The 11,612-nt window shown below is 42.8% G+C and overlaps 1 protein-coding gene across 1 annotated transcript; it reads right to left on the bottom strand.

Annotated features, from left to right (window-relative positions):
- Positions 1-6,057: 6,057 nt before the first annotated feature.
- Positions 6,058-9,600, bottom strand: LOC119298930 (probable leucine-rich repeat receptor-like protein kinase At1g35710). The gene is made up of 2 exons (XM_037576232.1): positions 6,585-9,600; positions 6,058-6,492 (listed from the first exon to the last, which is right to left on the bottom strand). The coding sequence occupies exons 1-2, from the start codon at positions 9,598-9,600 to the stop codon at positions 6,134-6,136; spliced, it is 3,375 nt and encodes a 1,124-aa protein (XP_037432129.1). The 3' UTR covers positions 6,058-6,133.
- Between the last annotated feature and the right edge of the window lie 2,012 nt (positions 9,601-11,612).

The raw sequence follows: 11,612 nt of genomic DNA, 5'->3' as shown, positions 1-11,612 counted from the left end.
TCCGGCCATGGCAGGTAGGTACTCCAGTCCCACCGCCGGTCGGCCTCCGTGCTCCGGCCACCGACGCGTCCCCCTAGGCATGCTCCCCCCTGCCTCCAACTCCAAGCCCAAGCCGCGCGGACCTCAGATTGACGCCACGGACGAATGATGAATCGCTGCCTCGTGTTGTCCCAATCTAACGAATCCTGCAACTTCTGGTGATTGACGCCACGGAGGAAGAGAATTTGGTGGTTGCCGGTGATTTTGCACCGCTGCTTTCAGGGGCAGGAAGAGGATTCAGAGGAGGGAGGCGAGCTGGGCCATAAGGGCAAGTCCCCGCGCACCACACATGTTCCATGAAATGCCCACCAAGGAGCCGGCCAGACCCATGCTGCCACCCATCAATCTTGAAAAAGTCACCGTCCAAAAGGTTATTTTCCCAGAAGGCAAACTCTCCAATTTATATCAGTCTTAGATTTCTTATGAAACATGTCTTTGGCACTTTTGCAAAACTTCAGTAGTTTTGTGTCATGCACATGCATGTTAATCTAGAGACAAGACACTAGTTCTCTGTTTGATCTTCTCATTTTTATGTTGAAAAATGCAGAGCTTGATGCTTTGGAAGCTGATATGGACTTCGAATCAAACTCAGTCCATCATACCTCCAACCAGACAAGGAGACTGATCTTTAACTAACCTGCTGCACCAAGTGGTCATGCAGCAGTCCTGGCAAACCGGCAGCAGGTACTCACTAGTTTCTATTCACATTGATTATGGTGCTGATATCCCAAGGAAGAAATCGATGACTCGTGTCATTTTCCCATGCAATCAGAGTGCTTGAAGCTATAAACGCGTGTCTTTTATCTTGTCACGTGATCTAATTGAAAGGTATTTCTTAACTCATAAATCATGAAGTTCAGGCTTAATTTCACATAAACAAATTGAGCTTATCCTATCTTGATCTTACTAGCAAAAGAAACACACAGAAGGGGGAATATAAAAACCATTTTCATGCCAAACATCTGTTGTATAATGGATTTGACCTTGAACTTTGAAATCTCTGCTGAACATATCAAATGACACATGCTTTAATTTGCTTGATTCCCCCTGATTGTCTGTACTTGTCAGCCAATAGACTAATTTGATGTGCTTACTTTTGTCTATTGGCACAGGAGGATGAACTGGGACTGTCTACAGTGCCACACGCATCAATTCGTACCTGAAAAGTAACAAAAAAAAAAACTACGGTATAGGTTTGATCTCGTTGTAAATAGTCGACGCTTTGTTTATGCACGGACAAATTCATTGCATCGTTCCTCATATACCACTGCAATTCGTTGAACGATGAGATGTCTTTTCCCCATTGTGTTGGAATAATAGTGAGCAATAAAGTGAGTGTTCTGTATACGGTTGTACATCCTGTTGTTAGTATGTCTCTGTTGAGTTGAATTGGTATCTGCTTTTCTCATAATAAAATTATGGGACATTGCTGGCTCTCGTGCTGTCAGTCACGGCCTTTTCCTATCATCTCATCTCATCTCATCCTTTGTTAAGTTTGTATTAGGCATGAAGAAAAGGAAGGTTGTATCTTTGTTTCATGAAAATCTTGCCAACCAGTGCTTGAAATTAAATGTAGTATTGTTTGCTGCTCCATCCTAAGGACAAGGACAACATATGCTCCATCGGTCCATCCCAAGGACAAGGACTACATACTCGTGCTCTACAACCCTCTGTAGGTCCTTTTACTTAGTATCGTTCTACTTTTCTTGTTTTATGCCTCTATATCTGTGTGTTTACATTCGTTTGTTCCTGTTTACGCATCAAACACTTGATCATTGCGATTGTTCATGCTTGGTACAAGGTATTTTTACTTTGATACCCAAAGAACAATAAAGCGGGATCATGATATCGCGTCAGATTTGGATTCCAAATTTTTTTCATCTTCAGGTTCACGGGAGTAATAATAATAGATAAAATGAAATAAGTATTAGTACATTTCTCCGTCATTCGGGTCTGAGAAACTCCCCATTATGGTTGGGGGAGACTTTAACATTATTAGGAGACGTGATGAAAAGAACAATGATAATTTCGACGGGAGATGGTCATTCATGTTTAACACTATTATTGAAAGCTTGGATTTGAGAGAGATTGAGCTTTCAGGTAGGAAGTTCACATGGGCTAACGCTTTGCCAAATCCAACGTTCGAGAAGTTGGATCGGGTACTTGCTAGTGTCGAATGGGAATAGAAGTTTCCCTTTGTAACAGTTCAGGCTCTCTCTCACGGGATTTCTGATCACACGCCTCTTTTGCTTGACTCTGGTGGGGCTACCTACTCGGGCAACAAGAATTTGTTCTCATTCGAGCTTGCGTGGTTCGAAAGAGAAGGCTTCCTGGATCTCGTAGCCAGAGAGTGGGCTAAGGATGCAGGCGGTAGGAATGCGCTTGAGCGCTGGCAGAATAAGATTAGGCATCTGAGAAGTTTCCTACATGGGTGGGCTAAACATCTTAGTGGAATTTATAAGGTTGAGAAGGAACGGCTCCTGACCCTTATTCAGGCCTTAGATGTAAAAGCAGAAACCACGGTTTTGCTAGCCACCGAGCTTCATACCAAGCTTGACGCTGAGATGAGGTTGAAAGAGCTACTTCGTGAAGAAGAATTAAAGTGGGCACTGCGAGCCAAGGTGCGAAAAGTGGTCCAGGGGGACGCGAACACTCAATTCTTTCACATGATTGCCAATGGCAAACATAGGAAGAAGAGAATCTTCCAGCTAGAACAAGATGAGGGTACATTTATCGGTCAGGAAAACCTGAAGCTTTACATTACTGAGTACTACAAACGTCTGTTTGGACCACCAGAGGAGAACAGTGTGTCGCTGGATGAGTCTAGGGTCCAAGATGTACCTCAACTTACTGCTGTGGAGAACGATATCTTAACCGCCCCTTTCTCGGAAAAGGAGGTTTTCGAGGCCATTTCCAAGATGAAATATAATAAGGCACCTGGTCCAGATGGTTTCCCGGCTGAGTTTTATAAGAAGTGCTGGCATATTATTAAAGGGGACCTGATGCCGATGTTCCATGATTTGTTCTCGGGACATTTGCAGCTTTTCCAACTAAATTTTGAAACAATAACCCTGCTCCCTAAGAAAACAGAGGCCGTGAGAATCGAGCAATTTCGGCCTATCTGTCTTCTGAATGTCAGTTTCAAAATCTTTACAAGGTTGGGATGATTAGGCTCACACAGATTGCACACGCCGTTGTGCAGCCTTCTCAAACGGCTTTCATGCCGGACAGGAACATCCTAAAAGGGGTTGTGGTCCTTCATGAAACGCTTCATGAGATTCACACGAAAAAACTTGATGGTGTTATTTTCAAAGTGGATTTCGAGAATGCTTATGATAAAGTATGGCCGTTCCTTCAACAGGCTTTACGCATGAAGGGCTTTGATGAAGCTTGGCGGCGCCAGGTGGAAGCATTCACGCAAAAAGGGAGTGTTGGAATTAAAGTAAATGACAACATAGGTCATTATTTCCAAACACACAAGGGCCTGAGACAAGGCGATCCTATGTCGCCAATTTTGTTCAATATTGTGGTTGATATGTTGGCGGTCCTGATTGGGAGGGCAAAGGAGGCCGGTCAGGTGGATGGCTTGGTTCCGCATCTAGTTGATGGTGGTTTGTCCATTCTGCAATACGCTGATGATACAATCATTTTCATGGAACACGATTTGGCAAAAGTGAGAAACATGAAGTTAGTGTTATGCTTATTTGAATAATTGACGGGGCTGAAGATTAATTTTCATAAAAGCGAGCTGTTCTGCTTTGATAGAGCCAAAGACGAACAAGAGGTTTATAGACAATTGTTTGGTTGTGAAGTGGGGGCTTTACCTTTCACGTATCTCGGTATTCCCATTCACCATCGTAAGCTAACAAACAGCGAATGGAAGTGCATCGAGGATCGGTTTGAGAAGAAAATGAGTTGATGGAAAGGAAAACTCATGTCTTATGGAGGCCGGTTGATTCTTATTAACTCGGTGCTCACGAGTTTACCTATGTTCCTCTTATCCTTCTTTGAGGTCCCGGTTGGGGTTAGGAAAAGGCTGGACTTCTATCGATCTCGATTCTTTTGGCAGAGTGATGAGCTTAAGAGGAAGTACAGACTTGCCAAATGGGATATTATCTGTCGACCAAAGGACCAGGGGGGCCTTGGTATTGAAAATCTTAAAGTCAAGAACAGATGCTTGCACAGTAAGTGGCTGTTTAAGTTGTCTTCTGAGACGGAGGTAACGTGGGCGCAGATTTTACGTAGTAAATATATGCAGTCCAAGACCCTATCCCAGGTCACTCTGAGACCAACAGATTCGCCGTTCTGGAAGGGGCTCATGAGAATCAAAGCTGTCTTTTTTAACAGAACGAGGTGTATTGTCGGTGATGGTAACAACATGCGATTCTGGGAGGATACGTGGCTTGGCGACACGCCATTGGCGACCCAGTATCCGTCCCTATATCGTATTGTTCAGCGTCGTGAGGCTCTTGTTGCCACGGTTATGCAGTCCGTTTCTCTCAAAATTCAGTTCAGGAGGGTGCTTGTGGGTGATCGATGGGAAGCATGGCTTCACTTAGTCCGTAGACTGATGGAGGTTCAGTTAACTCCCCAGCCCGATCAGTTATGTTGGAAGCTTACTAGATCTGGGGAGTTCACAGTTAAATCGATGTATATCGATATCATTAACTCTACTGTGATTCCTAGTTCCAAAGAGGTTTGGAAAGTTAAGGTCCCTTTGAAGATTAAAGTGTTTATGTGGTTTGTGCATAAACAAGTAATTTTAACAAAGGACAATTTAGTTAAGCGCAACTGGACAGGTTCTACTAGGTGTAGCTTTTGTGATCGGGACGAGACTATTAAGCATCTCTTTTTTGACTGTCCGTTGGCACGAGGGCTGTGGCGCTCTGTGCAAATTGCCTTTAACATTATTCCTCCGACTTCGGTCAACACGTTATTCGGGGCATGGCTTGCTGGGATAGAGTCCGAAACAGCTAGACACATTCGTGTAGGAGTATGTGCGTTGTTATGTGCAGTTTGGAATTGCAGAAATGATTTGGCTTTTAACAGAACAACAACTATTCATTTTTTGCAGGTTTTATTCCGGGCTACTGCACTGATCCGTATGTGGTCCTTACTCACTCCGACGGAGGCCAGGGAGCGTTTGGTTACTGGATCTGTCCGGTGGGAGATGGTAGCGCGGGATATCTTCAACCGGTTTGGATGACGGTCATGTAATAGGATAGGCAATTAGTTTACCTATCTTTTATTTTGCCTGCCGGTTGTGACTTTTGGGCTTTTTGTTTTGGCGTTGAGGCTCTGTGTGAGCTAGCCATTGCTTTTGTTTGCAGACTTTAAGACCTTGTTGAACCTTATTTACTCTAGAATAAATGTGGCCGTATGCATCGTTCTGATGCAGAGGCCGGGGAGTCCCCCCTTTTCGAAAAAAAAACCATTTCTCCGTCATAAGGACAAGGACTACATACTCCTGCCCTACAAACTGTGGTACTTTTCTTTTTTGATGCACCTATTTCTGTGTGTTTAATTCATTTGTTCCCATTTATGCATCAACCATTTGACCGTTCCTGCTTGGTCCAAGATATTTTATCTTGGTTCCCATATATATATAGAACAATAAAGTGGGACTGCGTGATATCACACCAGTTTCAGATCCATTTTTTTTCCATCTTTAGGTTCTTGGGAGCAAATACTAGCTAGATAAAAAGAGATAAATATTAGCACACCATTTCAAGTGTAGACAACAACCGAAAGAAAGTGTCACATGTGGATACCATGTCCACTCTTAAAACAAATATAATCAGAAACACTGCATACATTTTACAAGCAACCCAGAAAAATATATTATATTATGCATTGTTAGAAATCGGCAAGCGAACAAACTGAGAAATATCAATAACACGGGACACCAGTTTTTATGTGGAAAACCATTGCGGGGAAAACCACGTGCACAAAACACATAGACTTACAATGAGTAATCAACTCATCCCAAATTATATATAGGTAGCATGTATGAGTGACTCGACTCAAAAGCTGAAACCTAAATCGGCCTCCACTTCGATAGATCCTTGCTTCTCACTAGATTTTGGATCATATATTAATATGCATCCCTTGCTTGCTGTAATGTAAGTGCGTTGAAAGGCACAGGACATGAACTAGAAGAGGGTCGCTGGATGAGCGTTTGGTATGCCTCCCTCATGGTTGGCCTTGCTTGTGGAGAAGATTCCAAGCAAGAAAAAGCCAGCTTAATGAGCAGACATAAGCTCTTCTCTTCTGTTGTTGTTGGTGTTGTCACCCGTTGGTCCAGAATATCTTGCACCAGTATAGTCAGTTCTCCATTTAACAAAGTACCGTCTAATAGATCCCTTGGATGCTTCCCCATCAGTAGCTCTAGCACAACAACGCCAAAGCTATAGACATCACATTTCTCTGTCACAACAGATGTGTACGACAGTTCTGCACAACATCGAGCAAAACATTAGGATTAGGAACAAATTGATAGAGATGAATGATTCTGTGGTGAGAAGAAAGGTTATACTAGCACATACCAGGAGCTATGTAGCCATACGTTCCTGCTAGTGCACTCCAGTTTGATGAATCAGGCTTAAGAATCCTTGCTGTGCCGAAATCCGAGACGAAAGCCTTGAAGGTTGTATCAAGTAAGATGTTGTTACTCGTGATATCTCGATGGATTATAGGCGGACTGCATTCGTGGTGCAAATAAGATATTGCTTGAGCCACATCATTTGGAAGAGCAATTCTCTTCTGCCAATCCAATTCCTTTGCTAGCTCCTCATTTTCCAGTATCTTGTGGAGGCTGCCCTGCTGAATGTAGTCGTAGACAAGAAATTTATATGCTGGATGGGAGCAGAATCCATACATTTTGACGATGCTTCGCTGTCGGATTTGTGATAAGATTTCCATTTCACTATGAAATCTTCTTTCGTCATCCAACTCTTCTTCGGTCTGATGAAGCCTCTTCACAGCAACCAGCTGCCCGTCTTGGAGTTGTGCCTTGTAGACTTTGCCGTATCCTCCTGTTCCGGTGATGTACTTATCATCAAAGTCTTCTGTTGCCCTTACAATATCGTCAAATGCTAATCTTCCATCGAAATTCCAAACAGAGAATAGGTCCCTTGCTTCAGCAGTAACACTTTCTTGTGGATTTCTCTTCTTACGAGTAAGTATTATTATGACAACAATTGTAGCAATAATGAAGGAACCCATCACAAGAACAAGTGGCAAAAGCAAACCAAGTACCTTCCCCTTTTTGTGAGCAGCTACTGGGGTTGAATAACAAGGTGGCAGGCCAGAGAGGTTGCCACACAGACCTTTATTGGGAAGAAACCAACTTGCTGAAGCATTTTGGAGTAGCTGTGTTGTTGGGACCCGCCCTTCCAACTCATTGTAGGACACATCAAGTGTTGAAAGGCTGACCATGCTTGTAAAGGAGGATGGAATGCTGCCACTGAACTGATTATGTGATAAATTCAGAAGTTGTAGCATCTGCAACTTCCCAAGTTGCTGCGGCAATACACCACTGAGGCTATTGTTGCTCACATCTAACATGATTTGCAATTCTGCTAAATTTCCAATGATATTGGGCAAACTTCCACTAAAGTTGTTGTTGTTGATCTTCAAGGATTGTAGTTTCGTGCAGGCCCCTACTTCCTCAGGTATTAATCCACTCAGTCTGTTCCCAGATATATCAAGGTATCCTAGGTTGCTTAGGTTTATTATCTGTGTAGGTATGGATCCAGATAATTGATTCGATGACAAGTTGAGGCTATATAGGTGTGGCAAAGTGAAGATTTCTGGTGGAATCTCACTGCTGAGACGATTAGAATCGAGCCATAGTACAACTAGATTGGACAATTTAGAAAGGGTTGGAGGTATGGAACCCATGATCATATTTTGTGCTAGACGTAGTACTATTAGTTTGGTGCATTCACATAGATTTGACGAGATCTGACCAGTGAGTCTATTTGATGATAAGCTCATCCCTATGAGTTGTGGGTACAGACCGAAATGCTGAGATATATCTCTTGTTAGTTTGTTCGAGTGAAGGACAATTTTAACCAAACTTGTACATGTCTTTAAACTCCTTGGAATGAGGCCACTAAACATATTAGAAGAGGCATAGAGATATTTCAGTCTGCCACCTAAACATATATTTGCGGGTAAATGTCCTGAAAGTGAGTTGTTAGTAAGTGCAAGTTCAACAAGGCTGGTGAGATCTCCAAATTCTTGTGGAAGGGAACCTGATAATTTGTTATCAAAGACTTGCATTATTTGGACACTTTGCAACTTCCCAAACGTTTTAGGTATTGATCCCGAAATTTGGTTCTGGAAAAAGGCTAAATACTCGAGGTTCATTAGATTGCCAATTTCTTGGGGGATGGAACCGGTTATCTGATTTACAGATAGGGTCAGGTCTACTAGCTTAGTCATATTTCCTAAGATGCCAGGAATAGAACCAGATATTTGGTTGTCATCTAATTGTAACGTCTGGAGATTCTGCAGGAGACCCAGTTCTAAAGGTATTGGACCTCTGATTTGATTTGTATAGAGAGCAAGTGAGTTCAACATACTGAGGTTCCCCAATTCTGGGGGTATTGAACCGGTTATTTCACTTTTGCAGAGATCAAGTATGTTTAGCATAGCGAGATTGCCTAGTTGTGAGGGTATTGAACCCGTCAGTGGATTTTCACGGAGACTAAGTACGCTCATCTTAGTGAGATTGGTTATGGAGATCGGAATTGAACCTGATAAATCATTTATACTAAGCTCAAGACTTTGCAGATGGACTAGCCTGCCTAGTTCTTGGGGTATAGTCCCTGAAAGTTGATTACCATAGAGAAACAAAGATTTTAGTTGTGTCAGATTTCCAAGGATTTTTGGTATCATGCCGCTTAAGGTGCTATTGCTTAGCTGTAGAAGTTGTAGGTTGTCAAGCCTTCCAATCTCCTCAGGAATGGGACCTGATACCATGTTTTGGTGAATGGAAAGACCAATTAACTTTGTTAGGTTACCCAGAGACGGAGGGATATGTCCTGTGAGTCTGTTAAATGAGAGATCAATCCATCTGAGACTTTGCAGGTCACCAATCTCATAAGGAATTCTCCCCGTGATCTGGTTGTAGTAAAGTTCAAGTTCTGATAGTGCTAATAGGTGCCTGATAATAGCGGGCAGTGCACCATAGAGACTATTATTGCTGAGGTCAATATATGTGAGGAATGGAAGAGCCGAGAAGTTGAGCTCACCAAGCTGGCCACGGATGGCAGCACCCGGCAGGGAGATGTTGGTTACCACCGAGGGCCTGCGGCGGCCATGGTGGACAGCAGTGCACATGATGCCCGTCCAGTTGCAGGGGCTGGTGTTTTCCTGCCAAGAGCTCATCTGCAGCGGTGGGCTTCCAAGTGTAGATTTCCAGTGAAGAAGGGCCATGTGTTGAGACCTCAGTGAGACCCCTCCTTGGTGCGCCGCATGTGCTTCTTCCAAGAGCAGAAGGCATGGTACAAGCAGTAGGCAACGGTACAACAATGGTATTGAGGAAGCTGGCATTTTGCTGCCTAGTGTTCTCATGTTGTGTATCGCTTGGGAGATGTGGTTCTGTGCACACTCCTACTATCGGTATTTAAATAGTGTGATGTCCATTGTTGTGAGGTCCTCATTCAGCCAACACTCAACAGTTGAGTGGAAGCTTTTGCTGGATGACTATTCTTCTCCCCTGCAAAAAAAAAAAGGACGACCATTCTTCAGTGTTGCCATCTCTTCCTTTATTTTCTTTCCTCATACCAGTGGAAAAACTGAGACAGCAATTACTCCTAGAAAGCAACTGAAGGCAGCAATGGTACACCTACTGATCCTATCTTTCCCAGTTTCCCAGTTAACATCGGGGTTGAGTTTTTATTTGATGGTATCTTGTGTGATTGGTTTCTTAGTATTTCTTGTTCATTTGATCATGTAACTTGTAACTGCTTCAGTTATGGTAATCCGATAAAGTAATTGAAGTAGCTTGTCTTCAGCTATTCTCTACAGTACCAGTACTAATGTTTTCCTTGTCCACTTTTCCACTACTAAATAGGAGAACAAAACATTAAGGGCTCATGGCTGGTAGCGCAATACACCGATTAGTTGTGGTAAAGATTCCACTCTGGAATTACATCAATGATAAAAAAAAAGGTTTCTATGTTCAATCTTGGTTAACACAAATCGTGGATCCCAAGTCTTGTTCGAAGCCCCAAGAAATTGAAGCAGCTTGTCTTAAGCTGTTATGTAGTGTACAGTACTAATGTTTCCCTTATTCGCTTTTCTGAACCGTGACTGGTGGTGCAACGCAACGATTAAATGTGGGAAATATTCAGTGGTGGAATTCTACCGATGGTAAAAATAAAGTATTCAGTGTCTTAAGCTGCCGCTGGATGACTATTCTTCAGTGTCGCCATCCCTCTCTACTGGAATTTCCAAGCTCTTGCTTGGACGCTGGCAGATCCGGTTGGCAGCTGTTGCTGGGCTGCCTATTTTCCATCTTCAGTGTCGCCATCTCTTCCTCTATTTTCTTTTCTCATCCATGCAGAAAAATGACACAAGATCTTTCCCAATTCTCCTCTGTCTTCAGTGCCGCAGCCTCGCTTTCTTCTAATGTGCAGAAAGGGCATGAGTTAACACTCGCAGTGGAGTTTTTATTTGATGGTATCTCCTCTGATTAATTCGACAATATTTCCTTGTTTATATTTGATCATGTAACCTGTTACTGCTTCAGTTATGGCAATTCCATAAATAAATTGGAGCAGCTTGTCTTGAGCTATCCTCTAAGTGTTTCTCTTTTCAGTTTTCAGTACATAGAACAAAATATTTAGCTCAAGTACTCGTTGCTGGTGGCGCAGCGTAAGGACAATTTGTGGGGAAATTCCGTGCTGTTGCCTGGTGGTAAAACTAAGGTTTCAGTGTTAAATTGTGGTTAATACAGATGCTGGACCCCAAGTCTTGTTGGAAGTCATGTGTCCGAGGAAAACGATGAAGTGGCACTGTACAACCATACAAGTCTTGTTGGAAGTCATGTCGAATTCATAGCCTATACAGCAAGCAGAATCTTCACCACGCAAACTGAAGCAAAAATCCAAGCTCTACTTGGTCGACGCCTGGCGGCCCACGTACGTTGTCGACTGCTTGTAACATCTAACACGGTGATATTCGCAGGTATGCCCCTTTGTAATTTATGAGTTATCAAATGAGTGCAAATTACATCCACTTGTCGACCTCTGATATTCCGTCGAAAATAAGGCACTGAGAATATATTTTTTGAAATAATGGTGAGTGATAATGGGCTGAATTATGATGGATCTTCGAGGTTGAATTGGTACCCGCTTCTCTTATCAGTACGTACATGGTTGTCTTATGCTACGTTGCATGGATACTTGGATACGTATCGGATACGCGATACGGGGATACGCCCGATACGCCAATTTTCTGAAAACATGGATACGGGGATACGTTTATATATAGATATTACATATATTAATTATTAAAAATATTGAAAACAAAATAGAGCTTCTAGGTCAAAGCATGCCTCT

The sequence above is a fragment of the Triticum dicoccoides genome, chromosome 1B (genome assembly GCF_002162155.2).
Source record: "Triticum dicoccoides isolate Atlit2015 ecotype Zavitan chromosome 1B, WEW_v2.0, whole genome shotgun sequence".
In the NCBI taxonomy this organism is placed as follows: domain Eukaryota; kingdom Viridiplantae; phylum Streptophyta; class Magnoliopsida; order Poales; family Poaceae; genus Triticum; species Triticum dicoccoides.
The sequence above is the reverse complement of the archived record's forward strand: the minus strand, read 5'-3'. Positions and strand labels throughout refer to the sequence as shown.